The following is a 27,273-nucleotide window of genomic DNA, read 5'->3' on the forward strand; positions in this document are numbered from 1 at the left end:
ACATACATGTTTATTAGGTGATCCATGGGAATTCCCAAGCAGTCAAGCAGCACTTGAGAATTAACAATCATGTCAGAAGTCTCCATAGTTTTGTTCCATATATTGTAAATATACTTGTGACACCTAATGGGGTTCTTTCTGTAATACCTCAAAGGCATGCTGCTTGTGAAAATACCATAATGAGTATGGTCATTATACTAACCACACGTTCTTGGGAATGTTTACAAAATAAAATTATAAAGCATTAAATCTCAAACCATAAACTTTCTCACACATTTCAAACTTATGAATAAAAATAGAAAAACACGAAACCAAATAGAGTCCCAACAAAAACACATTATATAGGAAGTTACGTGATAAAGGTGGCATTTCAAATCAGAGAAAGGATGAATAATTCAATATGTGATGTTGAGACAATTAACCATAAAAAATTAGATGTTGAACATACTATACAGTAAAATAAGTTCAAATTGGAATAAACGTGTACATATTTCATCCATAAAAATAAGAGAACAATATATGGAAACCATTTTTTATAATAAAAGACTAGAGAAGGAGGGTGGGTTTTACCTACTGTCGGGCAGTACACGCAGCAGCTAGTAAATACGTTGTGTAAACCTTCAAAAACAACTCCCTGAAAAGGGCTCAAATGCATTCTCGAAAAGGAATCCTTTCACAATTCACAAACCACATAAAAATATAAATATGCTAACATTTGGCAGATATCAAGGTCAAAAACAGGTTCTAAAGACTAATACAATTGAATATATAAGAAATATAAAACTTCTATGCAGCAGAAGACATAGAAAAACAAAAGATAAAAGAGTAGGAAAATGTTGACAACATAGGGCAAAGAGGTCACTATCCATCATGTTAAAATTTACCAGCCATTAATGAAAATAAGGTCTTCTCAACACAATAAACTTTTCCGTTTCTTCTTTAAAGAGATTTATCAGTCAAAAGAACAAAATATAATAGAAAAGCAGGCAAAGGACATGAATAGGCAAGTGATGATGAAAAATACTCTACTTCACTCATAATTTTAGAAATGCAGTTTTAAATGAGACATTTTCACAAATCAGAATCGACCACTCTTCAGATGTTGTGACTGGGGGAAACCAGGCCCCTTCAGGCACTGCTGTACATACCACATTGCTGGAGAACAATCTGTCCAGCATTTTAATGTACAGTTGGCCTAGCAATTCAAGTCGTAGGAAGTGATCCTATAGAAATATTTGCAGAATACACAAGTGGTTTTTAGGAACAATTGTAGTATCAATAAGTGGAGAGCTATCTAAACGTCCATTAATAAGGAATGGTTAACTAAATTCCAGTCCTTCCGTGCAATGGGATACTTCTATGAAGCCACTGTTCTAAAGAATGAGGTAGCTCAATAGAGACTAACATGTAAAGATGCTTGCTCCATAACGTGTCATTAAGTGACTTACGAAACTGTACCTATGTAATGATCTCAATGTTTTTTTTAAATGCTATGTGTAAACAAAAATTAGAAGGATATACATGTGAGTATCACTGGGGAGTGAAAATACAGGACATTGACCTTTGAACCTCAAGTGTTCATTAAGTTCCCTCTAAATTTGTATTATACCTGTAATCCAAAGAGATTTTTAAGCCCTTAAAAAAGTCATTTGAGAAAAGGCCCTATTATTTTATAAGAGCTGCATGCTTCCTCCCCAGTGCTCAAAGGATTTGGCCCAAGTCAAGTGGGTCTAGACTCTGTCCTTGCTCTGCAGTATAAGATGGCATCTCTACACTGAGTCCTAACACTTATGAGATTAAAATCCACAACATGAGAATGACTTCACATAACAATGAATGTTACTCTTCACTGCATGGGAAGACAAAAACACAGCAGCTAGTAAATATGTTGAGGAAAGCACAAAAGGATTCCCTGAAATAGGCAGAAAAGATTTTCAGAAAGGGATCCTATGACAATTCATTATCCACACACAAATATAAATAAGCAAATATTCCCACTGGCCCTGCCAATGAGATCCACACGTCAGCTCTGCACTGTCTTTTCTGGCTGCTGAGGAAGCCGGCAACCAGTCAGGCAAACAAGTCCCTCCTAGGTACATGAAGAGATGTGGCTGGTGGGCTCAAGAGCTGAGTGACCAACAATCGGCTCTGATGGCCCACGAGGTACAGCAACTTCTTCATTCATCTCCAAGAAAGCACTGGTCTCTTTGGAAGAAGTGGATTTCTTGTTATGGCAACCCTCTGCAGAACCTGGGTTCCTTTTGCTGTGTTTATTCTTCAGTATCCTCTTGTACATTTTATATACTAGGTGTTAAAACATGCACATATTAAAAAAATCACTTTAGCAAAGACTGTAATTTGGTGACTTTGCGTACTTGTCAATACTTTTATAAAAACACGGGGGGTAAAAAGAGGAAAAGGAAAGGAAAACAAGAGGAAACTATGAAACCAAATAATTCAGTGTAGCAAAATGGCTATTTCTGTCTGGAATGAACCGTTTGTGATTGAGACTTATTCGTCAGGTTACCGACAGCTCATCCATTCAGCCAGCCAGTCAACAACCCCAGTGATGTGCTTTCTGAGTCAGGTGCTCTCTTGGGTGCTGGAAGAGAGCTGGGAACAAGCCAGACATGTTTCTTCCTTCACGGTCTCACCATGAGAAGGAATTAAAACTTGAGTCTAAGACCAGGACTTTCATTCTGCAAGGATTTCTCTTATCTTGTGGGAAAATTAATCCCCAAGTATTCCCTTTATTGATTGTTATATCAATAATCAGTATATAATCAGTTATGTCAGCAATAATTGAGCCTTACTCAGAACCTCCTCCTTGACAACAATAAAAATTTACAATGGCGCAAGATTAAAATACATTTGTGTGTATACATTATCTATCCATGTGTATTTTTAAAATTAACCTTCTGTGAACCTACGTAATAGATGTATGACTCCAAATTGATGTATGTTTGGCAATATGGATAGATAAGCGTGCGTGCGTGTGTGTGTGTGTGTATGTATAAAATTTCAATACCTGTGTATGTATTATATTCCATAATTGAAAAATATGTCACAGCCATTCAGCACAATTCTTAGTCACAAAAGCACTGTGACATAACTTGACATTTGGCTTTTTTTTTTTTAAGTTCTTTTTTCTTTTTAAGTTTTATTTATTTTAAATGTGTTTTTCCAGGACCCATCAGCTCCAAGTCAAGCAGTTTTTTCAATCTAGTTGTGCAGGGAGCAGCTCACAGTGGCCCATGTGGGGATCGAACCGGCAACCCTGGTGTTAGGAGCATCGTGTTCTAACAGACTGTGCTAACCAGCACCCCCGACATTTGACTCTTGATGAAACATAACAAATGTCATTTTTGAGATAAATGATTGCTCATGGAGACTTATCAAGTCCTGAAATCTAAACTCTGATAGTGCATTGTTTTATGTGAAGCATACTTGTTTATAATTATAAGCTCACTTTCACATGATTTTTAAATATTTTCCTGTGAAACTTCCACTTGTGGCAAAGGATCTTGTTTGGGCAATCAATTTTCGCCAAAAAATTTTCAGGTTGAAAATGTATCCCAAGGGCAGCACATGCATGTTTGGATTGAAACGGGTTGGTAAGTTGGGTCAACAATTTTCAATCAAGTTTACCCAATGGGGACTCTGCTCACCTGCAATAATGAGTATTCCATTCACCATCTGGAAGAGTCCATAGGCCAATGGGAAGCTAAGCATCTGGACCAACTGCTTGGCACTGAAAGATAACTGGAGCATAGTGAAGCACATCTGAATGTTCTGAGCTCCAGTCTCTAAGGAAATCGTCCTGCACCTACCAATGAAAAATGTTTTTGAGAGTTACATATTAGCAATAAGGACTATTCTCACATGTTCTGTTACATAGAGCAATAAATGTAAGCCATGAAGTCAGGCTACTAAAAATATTTACTCATTCAATAATTATTTGTGGAGTACCTAGTCTGTAGGTGGTCTGAGAGGAGCTCAGGAAGAGGGTCCTGTGAAACCTAACCTAGGAATCTGAGTAAATAGTCAAGACATACACACAAGAAAAATTCCATAGCAACACCAGAAAAAGTGTGATGGAGGGTGAGGGAGATGCTTAGAAATTCAGAAAAGTGCCATCAGAAAAGTGATTAGAGAAGCTTCACAGGGGAACACTGGGATTAAAGAATGGAAAGAGGGGATGAGGCATTTAATGTGGGACAGTGATTGAAATTAGTTTCAGGGACAGGTATTGGCCTATTAGGCCTATTAGGAGGCACTGCACATGCTGTAAGTCCTTTTGAGTGCAGTGGAGGATTGGAAGAGGTGTGTAGGGACAGAGTCCCAGAGAGCAGTTTCCAGGCTCTCGGCCTCACATGGAAAGGTGCTGGCTCGAATAGTAGAAGGCCATCACCTGTAACTAGTTGGCCATCAGCCGTAACCAGTTAGCCATTAGCCACTGACATAACTGCCGTGGCTAAACTACCAAAGGTGCATTGCAGTTAGCAAGCGTGGATGGCGGATTGAGGATCATGTGGATCTTACTTCCTGTGTCTCCCCCGGCCCCTAGCAAGACTGGGGTGCAGGAAGACCCCTCTGTTGGAGTACTGGCAAATTATTGCATTTGTTTCTCGACCAGCCACCAGTGAGAATATAATGGTATGGCTCCCTTATTAATGGCTCTGTTGTTGTACCTTTTTGGCCTCACCATAGCCTGCGTTCTTGTGTGGGGAGCAGGAGCTAAGACCCCGCATGACAAATGGTGCAACAAGCAGGGTATGGTGTTGGCCAGAATTTTCAAAAGAGTAACAGAGCAATTTATACGTATGAAAGCTCAATTTCACGAGCAGGGATAGCGCCGGCCAGAACTGTCCGAAGGGTGGTGGAGCAGTTTGTGCTTATGAACACTCAGTCTCAAGAGGCCTGTGAGGAGTGGCGCCAGGAAGAGGAGGCAAGATCTGCTTGGGAGAAACATGACTCCTCAGTGAATTTGGTGGTCCTCTCAAGACTCCGGATGGCACGCCCCCTATTGGCCAAAGCAAGCATCATCTTCCTTTTGGTGGTCCGCTGCTGCCATGGGCTCCTAGAGTTGTAGACATCTTGCACCGAGGCCACCGCCCACTCAGACGCTTGGCATGGCGAGCAGGATTCCGGCCAGGTAGGAATGGTGTCTGACTCTGAGCAGGGGGACTTGTGGCCTCCACACTGTGCGTGGTGCCTGGTGGCCACTGTTGTCGGGAGCTGGACCCCCATGGAGGGGTGGGAGGATGTGGACGGTTCTCCGACCAGCATAGGATGGAGAAAGCGAAGGTCATTGTGGCCCTGTGGGCTGGGAAGTGCTTGCTGGGGCAGCCCGGATGTGGGACTTGTAGTCTCAGGAGTAAATGCTTGCTGAGTCCTCAGTGGGAGATGTGGGTGAGGTCAAGGTCATCCCTCACCCCCAGGTTGGGGAGGACTTGGAATCCTCGCCCTGCAGAGAGGGCACACATTGTGGGGCCAGCGCACAGCTCTGGCAAATGACTGTGGACTGTGGGGAATTGCTTTCCATCCCTGATTTGATGGACCGCTTGACTGTTTGCTTGGGAACATACCACCAGGTAGTGGAACCGGTGGATGTTTGCTTCCTGTGTCTCGCCCCGCTTCCAGCGAGACTGGTGCAGGAAGACCCCTTGTTGGGGTGCAGGCGGATGTTTGCTTCTTGTGTCTTGACCAGCCGCCATTGAATATATGTAAGCACCTTGGCTGTGAGACACTATTGAGACAACCATGGTATCCTGAGAACCCTGGCTGTGCCCAGGAAGTCTGGTTGTGCCCAGAAAGACTGGTGGTACCCTCAAAACCCTGGCTGTGCCCAGAAAGCCTGGCTGTGCCCAGGATATTGCATCCACCTCCACGTTCCTGATGCAGGGCCCCTCACAGAAGATGTTTGTCACATAGATTGTGAGGCAAGACCCTGTAGGGATGGAGTATGGGGACAGAGTCCTAGAGAGCAGTTTCCAGGCTTTTGGCCTCACATGGGAAAGGCCTCAGGTAGTAGATGGCCATCACCTGTAACTAGTTGGCCATCAGCTGTAACCAGTTAGCCTTTGGCCACTGATATAACTGCCGTGGCTGAGCTAGCAAAGGTGGATTGCAGTTAGCAAAGGTTCGTTGCAGTTAGCAAGCATGGATGGCGGATTGCGGGTCATGTGGATCCTGCTTCCTGCATCTCGCCCAGCTGCTAGTGAGTCTGGGGTGCAGGAAGACCCCCTGTTGGGGTACTGGTGGATTATTGTGTTTGTGTCTCGACCAGCAGTTATCGAGAATATAGCGGTATGACTCCCCTATCTATGACTCCATTGTTGTTCTTTTTTGGCCTCACCGAGTCCTGTATGCGTGTGCGGGGAGCAGGACTAGAGACCCTGCATGACAGGGTGACAATGGAAAGCTGAGTTAGAGATATGAAACAGTATAAACTAAACAACACGTGAAAGTAAACACAAAAACCTTAAGTGAAAACCAAATGTCTAAAATGGTTTCTTTGGTGAAAGAATTTAGTAATAGGTTTTTTCTACTTTTACTTTTCTATATTTTGTTGGTTTTCTAATTGCAAAACAATAAAATAAACCTCACTTGAAAAAGAAAAGGCAGGAGGGAAAAGAAGGAAGACCATAGGCAGGACCTTGGTGGCTGGGCTAAGCAGTTTCATCTGTCTCCAGTTTATAAAAGAAGCCCTCAGGTTTCTAAGAGATGGAAGTGAAGAGAGGAAAGAGGTGTTTCCAAAGATAAACCAACATCTATCTCTATGCAAGCTGAATTGGAATGAGGAGGTCACAAGAGTGTGTCATGTGGGAATGAAAATAGTGTCACTGGTACAGGACAAGTTCTATTGCTCTATTTTAATTCTACTTATCCTGTTGCTTGCTATACTTTCTTCAGACTACCCTCACTTCTTTCACACCCCTGTCAATAAATTGATATGATTAAGCTACAAGCTAGACCTCACACCTGGACCATTCCCTTGGCAAATGTATTGTCTCTGTCCTGATACTTCTCAAGCACTCAGGTGTGGGGAAAAAAGAGATTGTGGACTATAGTTTGCTGTAGGAATACATTCTCTGCAGACCAATTATGTTGCAACCACTCAACAGTCCGTGTTCCTAATTATTGACTTTGGAAACAATCCAGGTCCAAATCCTAACTCCACCACATTCTGGCTCTGAACTTGATCAAGTTATTTAACTTCTCTGAAGGGTTTGCTCATCTGCAGAAGGAGGTACTGATAGTATCTACCTCTCAGGCTTGTAGTAAGAAGTAAATGAGATAGAGTTGGCAGAGCCTCACCTAGTACTTGGTAGAATACTAAAAGTTCTCCCAAGTGAACTGGAAACAGCATAAAGCTAATTTAAAATTTCCCAAACTCCACCTTTGGAATTCACCTGCATAGCTTACTTTTCTTCAATAATTCTTTTCTGATTTTAAAAGTAGTACATACTCATTGAAAAACATAGATACTATACCGAGGAAATATTAAGCAACTAAAATTATTCTTAATTCTACTACTCAAAATAAATACTATTAGCATATGGTGTAACTCTTCCATGCATAAATTCTTTTGCTTTCTTCTACAATATGGGAATCAAAATGCATATCATTTTCCATTCTTTTTAACTCAAATTTATCTCTTAAGTATTTTCCAAAAGCATTCAAAATTCATACATCATTTTCCCTCACATAGCCACATCATGAATTAAATGTCTCCCTATTGTTAGATATTTAAATTGTTTCTGTTTTTCATATTTATAAATAACACTGCAGTTAACATCTTTGCACATCAGTATTCGAGCGCTTTTCTGATAGTGCTAGCTTCAGGACAGAGTTCTAGAAGTAAAATCACTGTGTTAGCAGCTATAAATATTTATAAGGCTATTGATAAGATTAAATTGCCTTTCAGAAAGTTTATGCCAATTTATGTTCTCCGCAATAGCGTATGATAATGCTCATCTCATCTACATGCATTCAACATGAAATATTATCATTTTTAATATTTCACAGCATTTATAAATTATATGCCCCAACTTACAATGATAATATTTATGATAAATTTCTATCTTATTTCTCAAGTTTGTCCTTTTTCCTCCTGCCCCTTATAATTAGCATTTTTTTAAAATTTGGAACAAATAATGGATAAGTGCTTTATCTCTTGAATCTTCTTGCTTATGCCCTAGAATCATCTCTATATTTAGTGAAACCATCTCACCCCTCCTATTTACCTACTAGAATGTGAGGAAAACGATGTCCAGATTATAAGTGGTGTTACCACCCTGATCCTAATTTCATAGATTACAAATTCTCATCAATTTGGACTTTGCTTTCATTTACAGAAAGAATTACTATGATCTTTTCACCATCTTTAGGATGAACTGTCCTTTTCCATCTACCTTGTAAGTCAAAACTCTTTGTGTTTCCAGCCACAGCTAAGCAGCAAAACCTGCCAGTGGCAGTGCGTTTAATTTATCCTTCTCAAAAACGTTTATGGATAATTTAACTATACCTCGGCCAAGATTGGTGGGTAAGAAATGCCAGCAGAAAGCCCATGACATGGCCAATCAAAGGAAAGATGAAACTGATGGTCAGTAGCGTGATGTCTGGATTCCAAGACTCTTTCGCCAGTATCACACCAGCAACTGCGATCGCCGAAAGGAGGACTCCACCAACAGTGGCCCCAATCTGAAGCAAACCGATAAAATAAGTACACATAAGCATTCTGGTCTTTTTGTTCTATGATGCAAAGTCCATCACCACTTTAAAAGGCTTGGAAATCGGAAGTTGTAAAACAAAGAGAAGACTTGGAGACTACCAAATCCAATCTCATTTTATAGAGAATAAACCTGAAGTCCAAAGTGGGCAAGTAACTTGGCTAAGCTAGAAGTTGGTAAGGCTCAACACAAATCTAAATCTTAGTTCATGATCGGTATCTTTTCCCTTCAAGTAGAGGGTTTGGCCAGAAGGATTGAGTAGTAAAAGTTTTCATGGATAGGACCAATTTATGAAATCTGACAATAAGCATCCAACTCCGCTACACACACCTCTTAGACACCTCTCTGGTAACCTACTGTTGGAGATATGCCCTGCCTGACCATCTGCCACTCTTTTCCCACCACCCCTTCCACCACCAATGTCTTCTTACTGCTTTCATCCCTGCCCTTCCCTCCTCCAAATGAAATTTACCCATCCTTCATTAGACAATCTGAGCTAATATTATCTCTATCCCCTCCCAAAAGAATACTGTCTCTTACTTTTCTTGTTTAGGGGAAACAAGCAAAAAAAAATTTTCCAATGGTTTGAGTTTTAGATCAGGTAGGAAAGAAGCAAGACCGAAAATACTTGGGGAAAATTAGGATCTTGGCAAGCTCCCATTCACACCACAGGGAACCAAAACCAAACAATACAACTCAATGTACCATAGATGTGTTCTGGGGGTCATTTTGACTGCCCAGATACAGGGACAGGTTGGTTTCCACCTGATGGGAAGATGCTGGAACACACAAAAGAGGCCTCTCATTGTAAAAATCTCTCTTCATCTTTCTACCACAGACAGGATTTAAAACTTCAAAATTCATCAAAGCAACTTGTTCAGAAAATGAATCAGATCTGAAATTAAAAGAGCACTAGGACCAGAGAATGCAGATATACCAAAATAATGATTAAATTATCACAGGTTTGTTTTTGTTTTTTTTTTTTACTAAGGTGTTCTAGAATATTTATGCATATTTTTAAATATTTTCTGCCACAAATCCTATGGAATAGCCAAAGGAAAGGGGTTTTAAATCTGCTTTTTACAGATAATAAAGCTGACATACAGAAAATTTATCTGATTTCTCCATTGACACTGACAGACTCATAGAGAATCTGGAAACACCAAAATCATGATTATTGTTGTTGTTGTTGTTAGGTGGCCTTTTAAGAAAATAAAGATAGGGCCGGCCAGGTGGTTCAGGCGGTTAGAGCTCCATACTCCTAACTCCGAAGGCTGCCGGTTCGATTCCCACATGGGCCAGCGTGCTCTCAACCACAAGGTTGCCAGGTCAATTCCTCGAGTCCCGCAAAGGATGGTGGGCTCCGCCCCCTGCAACTAAGATTGAACACGGCACCTTGAGCTGAGCTGCCTTGAGCAGAGCTGCCTCCCGGATGGCTCAGTTGGTTGGAGCACGTCCTCTCAACCACAAGGTTGCCGGTTTCGACTCCCGCAAGAGATGGTGGGCTGCACCCCCTACAACTAGCAACTGGACCTGGAGCTGAGCTGCACCCTCCACATTTAAGACTGAAAGGACAACTTGAAGCTGAATGGCACCCTCCACAACTAAAATTAAAAGGACAACAACTTGACTTGGAGAAAAGGCCTGGAAGTACACACTGTTCTCCAATAAAGTCCTGTTCCCCTTCCCCAATAAAATCTTTACAAATAAATAAATAAATAAAAGAAAGAAAATAAAGATAGAGTACTTGAAAAGTAAGAAGTCCCCATGATCATACTCTCCTCTCATGTTTTTTTTTTCTTTTTTTTTAACTTTTATTTATTTAAGTGTGTTTTTCCAGGACCCTTCAGCTCCAAGTCTCATAGTTACTTCAATCTAATTGTGGAGGGCACAGCTCACAGTGGCCCACGTGGAGATTGAACTGGCAACGCTGCTGCCAAGAAAACCGTGCTCCAACCAACTGAGCTAATATGCCACCCGTCTTCTCATGTTTTATAAACAAAGTTATAACCATACACTGCCACATCGGAAATTTTATCCTACTGAACTAACATAGTCACTCACATACAATCCAAACCCACACCATGGAAGACTTCCTCCAGCTCTCTGTGCCCAGGGGATTTGTCGGCTTGCCAATCCCTCTTGTCACATGCCTTGTTTCTTTGGAGGAATGGTGGGAGTTGTTCTGTCTTGTGCCACACTGGGAAAGCAGTATCCATTTGTGCAGGCAAATGGACTGGGTGCATTCTGTCAGCAAGAGCTAAACAGCAAGAGCTTAAACTGAACCAAACCATAAATCCGAAACTCAACTGAGATGTATTTGCTGAAGCTCCAATCAGCACCAAATGTTTATTTCGTTATAAATGTAAAATATAACAAAACCAGTTTTAAACTATTGAAGCACATAATATAATCTTGTGTCTTCCAAAACAATACATAATGGGAAAACTGAAAAGCACCCTAGGAGATTGACACCACTATTGAGAATGCCTTCTCTCTAGCTAGGTATTTTTAAAGGCCATGTGCCTGTTTCTCCAGCAGACAACAGACAACCCTGGAACCTCCAGATGAGATCGTTACCATTATTCATTCCATGGTCCGACCCCTCAATGTGTTCTGGATGATTTCATTGTGACGGGCATTCACCTGGTGTACAAACCATATTCACCTGGTGTACAAACTACAATTCTAGAAGCTCCCCCCAGGAATGTTTCTGAAAGACAGCCCATCATCCTACTTTTCCACAAAACCAGCCATATTCCTAAACACTGGGCTCCATTTCTCACACACTTGAAGAGCTTTCACTTTAAGGGCACCTGTGCTAAGCGTTGTGAACGATGAGCCCAAGATTCTCTCTGGCCACACACAGGCCCTAGTTTTTCTGCCACTACAGCCAAGAGTCCCACACTTTCCAGGGTGTCATAAGTCTCGGTTTATGAGCCTAGGGGAATGACAAAGGCTTAGAGAATGGGAGGAAATAGGGAGGTTGGATCCAAAAATGCAGGACACGTAAGGAAAATTACTGGGTGTGGAGCTGTGTTTGACCGGCCCGTTTGTTCCACACAGATGGCCTACATCTGTGCCACGTCTCTGAGTCTGAAAATGTGCTAACTGCCCTGTGGAGCTGCTTACCTTGAGAATTATTTTGGATTGTTTTGGGAATCTATAATTCACATAGACTCCGAAGGCCACAGGAATGGTCAGGCACATAAGGGAAATTCCTGGAGAGAAGAAAAATCCATCAGATGGTATCCCCTCTCATCCTAATTGCCCAGTCCTCAACAATTTTCATTTTAATTGGACAAAAGTTTTCATTAAACCTGCATTTTGCTTTTTCTACCACCTCCAAAACAATTTCTTTTTTAAATCTTTGGAAGACTGTCTTTGAAATGTATATGATACTACTGAATGCCACCATACTGGGTCCGTCATTTCTCTCAGAATCCCTCTGACAATCACATGGAATTTTAGAGACAACTGGAAATGTAAATGTTTAGAAAACAGGAGGACCCTTTTTTGGCTGTGATATTCTTTGGTTCTCTGTATGGGGTCACTCTCTACAACCACAGCTATTCTTCCCTATTTGAAGCCAATGGGTCATTTACTTCACAAAGTAAGAACACCTGTTTCAGACATAAAAACAGCATTTGCTACACATGCCAAAACAATTTCTCATATTTTTCAAGTGTAGCTAGGTAACCCAAAGCAGGTAGGAAAAAAAAATGCCTTTTAATTAACACAAGTACATAAAGATATTGGAGGCAGGCTCAATAGAACAGAGGTCTACTTGCTAACAGGCTCTATACGCTGACAAGTCTGGCCAACTGCTGCAGTACTGGCTCCAGAGTTATGTGAGTTGCTCATTATATTCGATGTTTAATTTTTTACAAGTGTGTATCAGAATATATTACCACAACAATATATTAAGCAACTTACTGATCAGAAAAGGTTGCACATAAAATCATGATTTCTAAATTAAGATTTCACTCAAATTTAATTGTCTCCAGCTGTTCTTAGGAGATGGCTTTCTTCATGGTTTTGAACTATGGGCCCTGCTCCAGGCGCTTACTTAAGACTCCAGAATGACACGTTAGAGTTTTAAGAATCATAGTTTCTACCAGTTCTCCAAAGCCTCTGACCAAACTAGCACAGGCAGATCATTTCACCAAGTTTTTCTTCCACACCTAGTAAATCCCCAGAAGTCTCTAGAAAAAGGGCAGAGTTTAATGAGAAAGAATAGTCAAGAAAGGAGGTAATGAAAGAGATATGGGTATATTTGTGACATGTAGATACACTATACTTGAATAATCAATAGGTATCATTTATATTGATCATTAAAAAGTCAAGACGCTCAGGCAACGTCAAAGTTGGAGTTTGGGGAACTAAGGTCTCATTAGAGCCACTGTGATCCAGTCAACCTTTTGGTCATAATGAGTCCAACTGCTTTGTAGTGAATTATATAAAGGTTTTGTGTGTGTGTGTGTGTGTGTGTGTGTGTGTGTGTGTGTGTGTGTTTAATAAGTACATTTTCTGGCTTTATTTTCAAAAGTGAACTGTTATAGGGGTTAAGAGCTTGGACTTCGTAGTCAGACTCCTGAGTCAGAATTCCAATTCTGCCCTTACCAGCTGCATGACCTTGGTCGAGTGACTTAACCTCCCTAACCCTGAAAAATCTAGGAAATGGAGCTAGTAACAGAATCCATACGGTAAGGTTATTTAAAGAATTAAGTTAGATGATATAGTTAAAAACCTTGCATAAAGGAGGCGCATAGTCAACAATAGCTATTCTTGCTCTCACCATTATTGTTACTAATCCATTGCATAAGCTCATACCGACCTATGTTCTGATAGGGAAGGGTGAGAGTCTCCTCAAGATTCCAGGACAAGGTGTAGAGATAAAGGCATAGTGGCATCATTCCCAGGGCGGCCACTGTGGAACAGGTTGTCATACTGATGCTGAAAAGAAAATGAAAACGATGAGTAAGAGGGAGAGTTTGAAATGAAGTTAGTCGTTACCAAAAGCAACTCCCGGGACACACTTCTTAGAGATTACATGGAGTAAGTTACTTGAAGTTCTCTCCTGCCTTATTATTCAACAAATGATGGCTGTATTTGTGGTCTAGAAAAAGATTTCCAGATCTTGATATCCATCAATGAACTCAGATTTACTTCAGGATTTATTTGTCCTAAACATTTTGCTTGACGCTATAAGGAATTTTTTTTTTCCTTATCCAGTTCTTTTCTATTAAGATATAATTCAAAGACCACAAAACTCATCAGTTTAAAGTGTTTCTAGTACAGTCACAAAATTATCCAACAACAGCACTATCTATTTCCAGAATATTTTCATCACTCCAAAAAGAAACCCCACCCCATTAGCAGATACTCCTCGTTCCCTTTCTCTCCCCAGGCCCTGGAAACCAATAAACAACCTACTTTATGTCTATAAGATTGCCTATTCTGGACATTTGCTATGATTACAATTATACAGTAATATGTCCTTTTTTGTCTGACTGGTTTCTTTCATTTGGCATAATGTTTTCAAGGTTCATCCATGTTTTAACATATATCAGTAGTAGTTCAGTCCTTTTTGTGACTGAATAGTATTTTGATTACTGTACTTTTATCGCAATGTGTGAAATACGTTATTTGTTCATAAATTTGTAATCTATTTTTATTTTTTCCAAATATGTAAGGTCTTAACTTTTAAGTCTTCATATTTTTTTAATTGGAAAGAAGCACTTGGTTACACATTAAAATACCTAACTTCCGTGCAAGGTAAAAAGCATGAGAAACCAGGGACTGGGGCACAGAGCCTTGGAATGGCCCCTCCTGCTCTGACCTGGGGAGAGGCAGAAGAGCAGATAGTGCGTATAGAGAAAGCTTAGACAGAGATGTGAGTGGAGAGCCAGAAGGTTACATTCCGTGAAAACCAAGAAAAGAGAGCTTCCAAATGAAGGCAAAATGCCAACAAGAGATCAGGGAGGGTGAGAACCCACGAAGTCGATTTAGTGCCATCCAACCTTCGCCAGTTTTTTATGCCTCCACCCCAAATCTGCCCTGTCTATCTCCCACCTCCACCCCCAACTCCCAAGCTTAGGCTGTCTTTCTTCCTCCTGTGGAGTGAAAGAATGAATCAGTAAAATTAGGGGAAATACAGTAAATGGAAATGAGATCATCTCCAGGCATACTAAATATTTTATCTTTAAACTGCTGGGAAAAAATTACACAATCTGTTTAATTAAGCACGTACAAACTGTTTCTAGACATTATGAATGCTCCTCAACCTGATGAGGTGAGGCAAATGGCACATCACACAACCCAACCCAAGGGTAAAAAGCAAGACTTCATTCACTTTAACACCAGGCCCAAAAAGTCTGGGAACTTTTTAATATTCATTGTTGAAGTTCTCACACCAGACTGCCTTGCACATGCTATGTGCCCAGTCTGTGCCTGGGGCACAAATGGCTGAGGGACTAAGAAGTAGACCAGCCCCCAGTCCACCAAGCAGAGGAAAAAGATCCTTTGTAGGTCTGAGGTCTGCCACACAGATAACAAGGGGCCTCTGGCACTTTATCAGGCCTGAAAATCACTCATCATTCTTCCTCAATGTGTGTCACCACCTTTCCATCTAATTACCCTGCCTAGAAAACAACTAGGATTACTTTAACATTTCCTACCAGAGGAATGTTTATACTTTCCGCAAAGCAGCAACCATGTTACTTTAATGAGATTCAAAATACTCTTTCTCTCATGCACTGTGGGTAAAAATGCAAAATGGCACACCCCCTTGGAGGGAGTTTAGCAATATTTAGCAGAACTACACATGCATTTATTTACTCTCTGACCCAGCAATCCCACATCTGGGAATCTATTCCAAAGACGCACTGTCAAAACTATGAAAAGACATATCACCTGGCAGTGTTCGGGCAGTGGCATTCCAGAAAGTGGATACAGAAACTGCAAGACCCTTTGAAATTTCCATTTAGACGTTACACGGTGTCGCTTCTTATTGGTCAAAGCCAGTAACCAGACCAGCCCAGGCTCAAAGGATAGGGAAAAATGCACCCCCCCCCCATGGGAGGAGGGCCAGCCTTATCACATTGCAAAGAAAGGTGCTTATGAGACTAGAAGGACTTTTGGCCATACTTTGCAATCTATCACAAATACTGAAATATTTATAGGTAAAATAATACCTGCAGTTTGCCTCAGAAATAATCCACTGGGTGAGCGGGGAGTGGAGATGAAATCAGAAGGATCATATGTTGGTAATTGTGGAAGCTGGGGGAAGTGTACAAGGGGAGCGGAGGGTTCACTACACTGTTCTATCTACCTTTTGATATATTTGAAACTTTCTATGACAAATAATAAATGAATGTCCCTTCAATCTTTGTGGACGACTGCTGTCAGTCTGGATAGATGAGGTCTACTCTATCCCATTTTACCTTGATAGAGGCCTTGCCCTCCATCTGGTATCATGCACACACGGGCATGGGGGCATCTAAAGCATTGCCCACCCAAGCCTGGCTGGCTGTGGGCTTTTCCTTCCTTAGCACTGCTGTGTACCACCTCTCTGCTCTTCGAGTAGTCGTTCTTGGGGGGTGGCTGCCACTGCCCTCTGGACACACCTTTATTGGCATTACCTCACATGCTGCAAACATACTGTACGAAGGCTGTATACCTGTCAATGTGCTACAGGACAGGGCCTTATTTACCTCCTCCTCTCTGGGAACCTGACATAGCCTCATGCTGCAGCATATTAGAGGAGCTCATTAAATACTTATTACATGAATATATGAATCAAAGAATGAACCAGTATGTCAATACACTGGTGTTAGGAACACGTTTTCTCTGCCTTCCTCATATATTATGTGACTACAGGTGAGCCTCAAAAAAATCTTAGTGAAATGACCCCTTTACACTGAATTCAAATGTCAGACACGCCTCACGGCAATCCGAGGAACAGAGGCTTTCTATTAAAATATAACAAAGACCATGTTCTTCCAAGTGTTAATACAAATGTGAGTAACATTTTAAGGAGCAAATATTTATCTGATTGGAGCCCTTTTCAGAAATCCAGACTTAAGTGATTCACAAGTATTTGTATACGACACATCCCTTCCCCTTTTATTTTTATACTAAGCAGTGCTGTTTCACATATGCTTGTTTATTCTGTTTCTTCTTTGTTTCTTCTTTTTGAAGCAATCACATAATACACATTACTCTGAACACTGGTTGCTTTTTTTTCGTTCACTTAATATCACAAACAACCTTTCAAGACAACACATATAGCTTAAATTCATTATTTAAAAAAATTGCACAGTTCACCTTAATCTAAATATGCCATAATTTCTTCAGTTATTTCATTAGTGATGAGTAAATTGCTTTGGGTATTTTTCCATTATAAACAATGCTATAATAAACATTCTTGCACAAATTTCACTTGAAATTATTTTATTTCTGTAGAATTGAGTCTCCAAAGTGGAATTGTTATGTCAAAAAGTTGTTTTTTTATTTTAGTAGATAGCACCAGATTATTTTCCAAAAAGATTGTTGCATTTCACAGTCTTGCCTCCACTGAATGTGATCGATCCCTTTTTAATTCTCATGAGAACACTGAAAAATGCATCTGACTGTTATTTTGTCATACACGCAACTCTTCATGAGGTTGTGCTTTCTTTGTGTTTGCTGGCCTCTTGGATGTCCTCTCTAAACAGCCTTGCAGCCTTGCTTGTCTGATTTTGTTTTCTCAACTTGCAGGAGCTCTTTTAAAATTATGGTTCATATTATCATGTGAGTACAAATACCTTTGCCAAGCTTATTGTGTATGGTTGACTATGCTTATGACTTTCAAATCTCTTTTTTTTTTGTCTTCTGAATTTCTTGTCTTGTTAAGGATTTCCCCCTATCCTGAGGTTATTCAAATATCGTCCCCACTTTTTACTTTTTTATAGGTTGATATTTTATATTTACAATTTATTTTCACACTGTTTAAGTCTGTATAATGGCTTTTCTCATGGAGGAGAGCACTGGAATAGGTTAGACTTTCTTGATATAGAAAGCTCAAATTGTGTCAGACAGTATATTTACATTCTTAACTCATCTAAAATGTATATTTTATATGAAAGTATGAAGCTGATCTATCATGTTCTCTATTGACAGGCACGTGTGTCAATACTATTTACTAAATAAACAATTTCTCACTAACTTGAAGTGCTAACGTCACTACACATTTGTTGTCATGCAGCAGCCTACCCGTCTGTCCCCTCGTACCTACCCCTAAAGAAAGGAGAGTCTGTGAGACGGATCCTTTCAGGGACTTTGCTTCACCTTTGTGCTTACACCTTATGTCTCCCTGTTTGGCCCCGGAGGATGGCTGGTTAGCCAATGATGAGTAAGATTCCTCAAGGAAAGAACAACCTAAGGCACAGTCACATAGGGACCATCAGGAGAACTCACGGGGTTGATAGAGGTGGGCATAGACTCCCACCTTCCCCCATCCAAGGAGAGCTTCTGCCTCTGTGGCTATATTCCCTCCCACAACCTGCTTGGGAAGTGATTCAATGATGTGATAACATCAGTTCTCCATCTATTCTTATCAATAAGTTTCAGCATAAAGGTTTTGTCCCTTGGGGAGCTACATACAACAATTACTAAGACATCATAGGACTTTCGGTCCTTTCGGCACACTGAACACCGGACGCTTGCAGGCAACGGTGATTGGTTTGAATCAGTTTTCTGGTATGATGTATGAGACTCACAGACTGTGGAAAAAACAATGCTACTTCTTTGTGTGTACATCAATAAAAGCCACATGGTGGTCTGATTCAGGGCTCTCAGTGCTTTGAGGCTGTGAGACCCTTGGCTCCTAGTGCATAAATCTCTTGACTTCAGTTTCTTTCTTAACCCTTCGCAGCCCCTTCTCGTTCTCTCACGGCCCATGTCGTGCTGGACGCAACACACATTAAATGTGTAAGTGTATTCAAAATGTTCTTTTTTCCTTAGCAAATACGAAACTGTTTGAATTAGTGTTTTCATAGTGTGTTTTTGTGTATGACAGAGTAAATAATTCTGCGTAAGTTTTTCTTTGCAATCTTTTCTTAGCAGTTCTTGCATATATCTTTTTTTTTAAATTTATTGGGGTGACAATTGTTAGTAAATTTAAATAGATTTCAGGTGTACAATTCTGTATTACATCATCTGTAAATCCCATTGTGTGTTCACCACCCAGAGTCAGTTCTCCTTCCATCACCATATATTTGATCTCCCTTACCCTCGTCACCCACCCCCCACCCCCTTACCCTCTGGTAACCACTAAATTATTGTCTTTGTAATATATCTTATTCCATATAAAATTTAAAATTATTTTATCCTGTTAAAAACGGTTGCTTTGAGCAAAGATTTCTTCCTAGTATTTAGAGAACAGATAAAGGAAGAAAAGCAGTTTGCCAAAGCTCTCAAACCTCTGTGTCCATGAAGAGATAGTATCTGGAAAAAGTGTGTCCGGGAAGCTTTTCCAAATTCTTAGTCTGTAATAGTGCTGCTATATTCCTTGGCTCTTCATATGACCACGTCCTGAAAAGAATCCCATATTACATCACTTTCCTCTTAAACTTCTGGAGAACTAGCATAGCCTTTTCCCCTTTTATGGCTTTGGCTCGAACAGCAGAAAGGTAAGATTCATGACTGTGGAAATCAAAGTTTTAGATTTCCATCAGAGTGATTCCAGATCATTGATTACATAGGTTACTGCCTCCATCCTTTATACAATTGTTCACGCCCAGGATGCTCACGGGAGTGCACAAGATGATCTTGGTGCTCTGCCAACTGTTATAAATGAAAACAAAGCTGGAGAAGAGCACGCTGAACACGTGTGAGTGCAATGGAAAGTCACACCTTTTGTTTTACTGCCATGAAATTCCAACGTGGCACAAACAGAGGATGTGGCTAACTGGGTGTCTCGGCTATTCACATATAGGAAAATTGTTGGCAAATTCTGGCTTTGATAGAACAAGATTCCACTTGCACTAAGAATGGCATCACCATCTCAAGCTATTATAGAAAATAATGAGACAGATTCAGCAAGTCTGGACCAACAGGTAAATCCTGAATCTCCCTTAAAACATGGAAACTACATTTATACACGTTGTTAAAATGTAGTGTCAGTTAAGTATACCATTTTGCAATTAGGGTTTAAATTATTCAGATGTTGTTTTAGTTTAAAACCAATAAAATAAAGTATGATGCTCAAAACTATGAAAGTACATACTTGCTTCCCTACTGAAAAGAAATTAAAAATTATCTGGCTAGCCAGAGGGCAATAGAGTATGTTATAACATCAGGTCATCAGACTTGGCCCTACAAAAGAATTCAAGGCCAGATTTTCCATTCCCCAATATAAACGTTACTCCTGTCTGCTGCATCTCAGTAATAATGACTAGCATTTATTGAGCACTACCTATAAAGTATTATACCTCATGCTTTTAGATACATTTTCTCTTTTCATCTATGCAATAACCTATGGTATTATTTCCATTGTATAGACAAGGAAACTAAGGTACATACAGCGTTACAGAAACTTACACAAAGTCATATGGATTCAATCTAAGTTCTGTCTCTTAAGATGATCTTCAGTTCTCTACCACACCATGTAAGACAGACATGAAAAAGCTGAAGTCCTATTTCCAGGGCCTCTGCTGAAGGACCAAGAGCTTCTTTAAAGGTCAAAGGTCAAAACTGGCCCGGAATCCCTCAGACTCTACCACCACCACTATCAGAATCCCTTCTCTGCAGCTGAGGACATAAATACATCCTCATGGTAGAATGGACCTCATATATCACAAGTTGTCACACTGTCCTGAGTGGCACCAGTAAACTGATTGCATTTCAAGAGCAGTTTTTGTAACATACACAGGGAGTCAGAAACTTTCCTTCAGTCATCCACTCAGCGTTTATCAAGTACCTACCACCACCACGCTGGCATTGAGCACCCAGACATGAACAAGCCCTCAAGGAACTTACAGACCTGGTGGGTGAGGCAGAGAAGTAGTCCAGCTATTGCAACACTCTCCAACAGATGTCAAGAAAGAATTACATATTTGGCACTATGAGGACAGAGGGGAGAGGCATCTCTGTCAAATAGTTTCAGGAGGAACATTAAAAACTGGGGTGGGGAGAGGAGGACACTTAGACTATATCATTTGCTTTGCTTTTCCTATTGTCACAAGATACTTAAAAGGACCTCAAATCCACTTCTAGTTTAGACTCAAAAGAATTGAAAGCGGGGACTACAACAGATATGTGCACACCCATGTTCATAGCAGCATTATTTGCAACAGCCAAAAGGTGGAAACAACTCAAATGTCCATCAACAGATGAATGAATAAACAAAATGAGGTATATACATACGATGGATAATTCAGTCTTTTTTAAAAAAGAAAATTCTGACACATGCCACAATACAGCATGGATGCACTTTGAAGGCATTATGCTAAGTGAAATAAACCAGACACAAAAGGACACATATTTTATGATTGCGTTTATATGAGATACCTAGAGTAGTCAGATTCAGAGACTGAAAGCATTAGGTTGGTGCAAAAGTAATTGCGGTATAAAACGTTAAAAAGAAGATTGCAAAAACCGCAATTACTTTTACACCAACCTAATAGAATGGTGGTTGCCGGGGCCTGGAGAGAAGGGGAAGTTAGTGTTTAATGGGTACAGAGTTTCAGTTTGGGAAGATGAAAAAGTTCTAGAGATGGATGGTGGTGATGATTGTACAACAATGTGAATGTGCTTAATGCCACCGAACTATACACTTAAAAATGATTAAAGTTGTACATTTTGTTATATATATTTTACCATACTAGGGAAAAAAAAACCTCAGACAATCTAACCCCTTGACTGTACAAAGGAGGAAACTGTGGTCCAGAGAAGTAAATTGCTCAAAGGCATGCAACTCCTTGAGTAGAGACTAAAACAAAGACCCCTGACCCAGTGCTCTTTTGTCTACCTCACATAATAATAATAATAATAATAACTCACATAGCATTTTGTGCCAGGCGAGATTCTAAGCATTATATATATATCATATATATATATATATATATATATATGATATATATGTAAGGATGTATATATACCTATGTAAGGATATCTATATATCTATCTATCTATCTATCTATCTATCTATCTATATATATATATATATATATATATATATCTTTACAACCCATGAAGTAGGTTATGTTTCAGTTTGTCCCTATTTTAGAAGTGAGGAAACTGAGGCATAGAGAATTTTCATAATCAGCTGAGGAGACCCAGTTAGTAAGTGATGGATCTACCTACTGGCTTTGGAGTGGTGCCTTGACTACTACACTATACTTCCAGATCTTAGATTTCATGTCCTACCCTCAAAGGGAAGAATTCTGTCCATCCTTAGTATAGTAGATTGCAAAAATCTCCCCAAATATTCACTGCTCTGCTTTCCATGCCCACTGCAATGTGACTTTGCAGCTTATCCCATCAAGGGCCAGACTCTACTTCTCTATTCCTTGAATCTAGGCTGGCCTTGAAATTTTCACTGGCCAATGGGATGCAATGAAAGTGATTATAAACTGGTTCCAAGCCCGGGCCTCAACAGATCTTATATGCTTCCTCTTTTTCAGAACCCTGCCACTGTCATGTGATTAGATCTAAGCTAGCCTGCTGGAGCATTAGAAAGCACATGGAGGAGAGCCCAGTTGTCCCAGCCAAGGTCATCTAAGCCCAGTCTACGTTTAGCCAGTCCCCAAACATGTGACAGAGCCCAGCCAAGATCAGCTGAGCTCAATCCAGGGGTTTGGATAATTTTTTAGGTTCTCCATACATACAGGCCAATTGCATTTCAAAATAGTTGTAATGAAGGATGACATTATGACTTGAAGGGATAGACTCAGACCAGTTGGCATTCCAGGCTGTGGGGACAACATGGGCAAATGAAAGTTGGAAAAGTGTGGGGTTGTTTAGAAAACAGTGAATATGAGTAGTCCTTTATAACTGTAGAGCAGTTGTGTTTAAACGGTTAATGGGAAATAAACCTGGAGAAGTAGGTGGGACCTGGCTTAGTTTATACCCAATTTAGTAGGTATTGAGAAGCCTTTATACGTGTAACATGTTCACTTCCTCCTCACAATACTATACAGGAACTACCATGCTTTCCAGTTACAGAAAAGGGGTCTTAAGTCAGGATTCATAGATAGGCAACCTGACCCCAGAGCTTGCCTTAACCACTTACTACAAAACATGACAGAGAGACTGAAGGGGGAGAAAACATTGTCAAGATACTGCAGCTGGCCAAGAAAGAAACTGAGAGCTTGACCTAAGGTAATGGCAGTGGGGATAGATAGGAAGCAACAGCTACGGGTGACATGGAAGACTGTGGGCTACAGGACTAGACAGCAGATTGAGTGAACAAGGTAAAGAATAAAGGGAGGCTCAGGGGAATGTTAAAATGAGCCTGGGTAACTGGAAGAATGATTGGTATCATCATCAGATACTCAGAACGCAGAAACTGGTTCAAACATGTTGATTCTGAAATGGCCTGTTTAGGGTGCACATATGGAGAACTGCAAGTAGATTGAATGAACACAGACTAAAGCATGAGAAACATGTTTGGGGTCATCTGCAGAGAGCTAAACCTCAATTTCCTCATTTGTAAAATGAAGGTGTTGTCCTAAATGCTCTTTAATTTTATCCAGCATGAAAAACAGAATTCCTATTAATGACAACCTACTGAGTTTTGCTGAAAAGCTTTTCTTTGTTGGCAATCAAGGGGGAAGAAACATAATGAACTTGGATATTGTTTCACTCGATAATACTGAATTTTCTCCTTTTTGCAGTTTTTTACTGCGAATTAAGAGTTTATTATTCTTGTGTCTATAAGCTTTTGAAAATCTAATATTTAGTCCCCATTTTACAATGGCATTTCTTACAGACTATTTTTTTTTTACTTGTTTTTTGTTTCGTTTTGTTTATGAGACTCAAAGTCAAAGTTTTAAAAGAAAAAGGGAAGGAGCTAATATTTATTGCATACCCACTATGTGCCTGTCATCCTCCTTAAAATATAGTCTTGTGATGATGAATACGTAATTTTAACCCTGTTTTACAAATGAGGAGATGAGGTTTATAGGTTAAATAATTTGACCAAAGTTAAAGGGTAATTAAGGGAAGTAAAATGAGTTTTCTTTTATAGACTTCCTAGTCAGTGGTGTTTTTATTACAAGGTTGGCTAATAAGAGATGAAGGTAATAAATGTTCTCTTTCCTAGAACAGAAGTAGTTGAGAACACTGTTAAAGATTTACACTCCGACTCAGAACAGAAGATCTAGTGTGTTACTAAATGACATGGAAAAAAGTGCCTAAACTACAGCCTGATGAGAAACAGATGTGAATTCAAATCTGAGTTCTGCTTACTCATTTGTAACATTTGACAAACTATTTAACCCATGTGAGTCACCATTTTCTCAGCTGTAAAATTCAGAATAATTAAAGGTCATGTACAAGATTATTATGAGAGCCAAGAAAGAAGAGAAAGAGAATATGTGAAAGCATCTACCTCACGCCTGTCCGGGTACTTAACAAGTATGTTTCTTTTTTCTTTCCAAAAAACTTTCAGGTCCCAGAATTGATGACTGACATAAGGACTTTGTATAAAGAATATTTATCCTTTCCCAATTATTATGTTAATGATCAACTTTATTGAATTTGAATTAGCAATGGATATTAGTGGAGCTTTATTTTGAATTAGCAATGCTTCAAGTGATACTTTTCAAATCTCTGATAAGTGGGTAACTAAAAACATTTGCCATATGAAAATTAATTATTGGTCTGCACTCATTAAAATTTACAGGTGAAATATGTTCCATATGTTACACATTTAGCACAGCAGGAAACTAGAACCCCGTACCTGCAGCTGACTCACTGACATAAACTCCCAGCACAGTCAGCACTTCTGATTCATTCATTCATCGAATAATCGATCTCAACTAAATGACGTACACATCAAACACAGATTTAAATTTATAAGTAGTTCTTTCCCTGGGGAGGAGGTGAAACAGTTTTTTCATAAGTAAGCAGAATCTAGAAAAACCATGGTTTGTAGCTCTTTCATTTTTCCAGTTGTGACTATTCTTTCCTCAACTGCTCTTTTTTTCCCCATCCACATATGGACTCCAAAAAATATGTGATTAATTTATCCTCATTGAAGCATAAATCAGTGATAAAGCCTAATGTCTTCCAGACGTATTTGTTTACACTATAATTGGGAATAAGGTCACTGGTTTAAATGAAAGGAATGGGATTCTACTAATGAAAGTTGAGTATCTGAAAAGCAACAAGAAAGAACATTTGTACTCCTAAGTCTTTTTGTTGCGGCCCATGTGAATTCAATAGGCCACCACTGGCACTTAAAGCAAGACATGTCGATCACATACCCCTAAAGCGCCTTCATCCAGTCCCCCAAAATACTGATTTCATCAAGTTGGTGCTCAGGCAACACTTGCTGATTAGAGCTACAAGAGCATGGTTTTGGTTATGCCACCACCACCGCCACCACCCCCACAACAGTTTTCAAATCATGGTCACTAGCTACCTGGGATTCTCAGACTAAGTCCTGGGAGATTGTGAGACTAAGCCTGTTGTTAAAGCTGCCAGTGGGGGTGGGAATGAGTTAATATCTATTGTGTTTTCCCAAAAATAAGACCTAGCTGGACTATCAGCTCTAATGTGTCTTTCGGAGCAAAAATTCATATAAGACCCAGTCATATATTACATAAGACCCAGTCTTATATGAAAATAAAACCTGGTATTATATTATATTATATTATGTTATGTTATGTTATGTTATGTTATATTATATTTATATTATTTATATTATTTATATTATTTATATTATATTATACCTGGTCTTATATTATATTAAAATAAAACCAGGTCTTATATTAATTTTTCCTCCAAAAGATGCATTAGAGCTGATGGTCCAGCTAGGTCTTATTTTCGGGGAAACACGATAGGAAGGGCCATTGGGTGAGGAAAAGACCTGCCTCCCCACTACTCAGAAAAGTAGTCGCCACACAGAATATGATCACAGCAAAGTCAATTTTAAGCTCAGAAAGGCAAGTCCTTCCAGGACTGAACAAGTCTCTGTAAAATGTTCCCCACTAGGATCTCTACCTAAAAGCTGGCATTGTTTTCAACGCGAAAAGTATCCGTTACCCCTCCCCCAAAGGCAAAGTGCTATCAGAGGAAGATTGTGGGGATTCCCCAGCGGAACTTACCTGAGATCCATATCTCCATCAACCCAGAAGGTGAAGATGTTAGAGATGGTTCCCCCGGGACAGCACCCCATGATGAGCACGGCAATAGCGTGCACAGGCTTCAGAGAGAAGCTGGTGGCCAGGAGGTAGGCTGTAAGAGGCATGAGCCCAAACTGGCAGAGCAGTCCCACAGCAATGCCCCAGGGTCTCCTGATGTGCGACCACAGCTTCTGGAGCTCCACAGAGCACCCCAACGAGAACATGAGCAGGCCCATCATCACGGCTGACATCACAGTGAAAACAAGTTCCAAGTTCCCAGGTACCTGCAGCCCCACCGGCAGCTCCTCCTCCGAACTGTTGGCAGGGCAGGCTGAGCTGCTGGAACAGTTTACTCTCATCTCCTCAGCTCCTTAAGGCAGCATTACAAATGAACAACTGCCGCGATGGCTGAGCAGGTCTATCCTGCCACGTTTTGTAATAATGCAACAAAGTCACGCGTGGAGAATCATTCCAATAGCTATTGGCCAGCCAGGTGATTCATCCTAATCTGATCAATTTATTTACAAATGGCATTATAAAAGCTATTAACCTGGGCACGAAACGTATAATAAACTGTGGTAAGTAAGGCTTTCCACTTCTGTTTCTTACCACAGAATATCCAAGTGAAGTGAAACAAGCGAACTTATTGTCAAGTGGAGTGACTGGGTGATGTCGTCAGCATCACATTGTGTTCCAGGAAAGGAGGTTAAATGCCAAGACATAACTTCTCCAAGTGGGAATTTCAAAGAGCAGAGATGCCAATGTTTTGTAGAGATAAAAGCTAACTGCAGAAAAACAAAGGCAGCTAAACCAAAGCCCCATGTCATCACATTTCTGTTGAAAATATTAAAGCAGAAGGAAGCCAAATAAGGATGTGTCAGGAGGGAGTAAAGATAATTTCAAGAGAGCTTCAGAATTAGTCTCAGCTTTTCTTCTTTCCATTTCTATTAGAATTTCTGGCTAAAGTCAGTAATTAAACACCTGTATGAATAATATGATATTAAGCACCTGATTATGTCTCATGAAACATGTGGAAACTCATTTCTATACTCAAATTCAAGGGAGCTGTCTGTCACCTTCTTTTGAAAACTAGCGTTGGCTTTGTGATGCCACACCCCTGAGCCTCCTGGTGAAGTCTGAGAATTCTGCAAGGGAATATAGTAAAGACCTTGTCTGGAGTCTGAAAACAGGATCTGAGGTCAGCA

At 40.1% G+C, this 27,273-nt stretch overlaps 1 protein-coding gene across 1 annotated transcript; it reads right to left on the reverse strand.

The window, feature by feature from the left end:
• SLC10A6 (solute carrier family 10 member 6) lies at positions 1–26,689 on the reverse strand. Its single transcript, XM_081051664.1, has 6 exons — positions 26,051–26,689; positions 13,573–13,691; positions 11,868–11,956; positions 8,531–8,706; positions 3,669–3,826; positions 1–2,304 (listed from the first exon to the last, which is right to left on the reverse strand). The coding sequence occupies exons 1-6, from the start codon at positions 26,425–26,427 to the stop codon at positions 2,090–2,092; spliced, it is 1,134 nt and encodes a 377-aa protein (XP_080907790.1). The 5' UTR covers positions 26,428–26,689; the 3' UTR covers positions 1–2,089.
• Between the last annotated feature and the right edge of the window lie 584 nt (positions 26,690–27,273).

This window comes from Rhinolophus hipposideros (genome assembly GCF_964194185.1).
Source record: "Rhinolophus hipposideros genome assembly, chromosome: 1".
NCBI lineage: Eukaryota > Metazoa > Chordata > Mammalia > Chiroptera > Rhinolophidae > Rhinolophus > Rhinolophus hipposideros.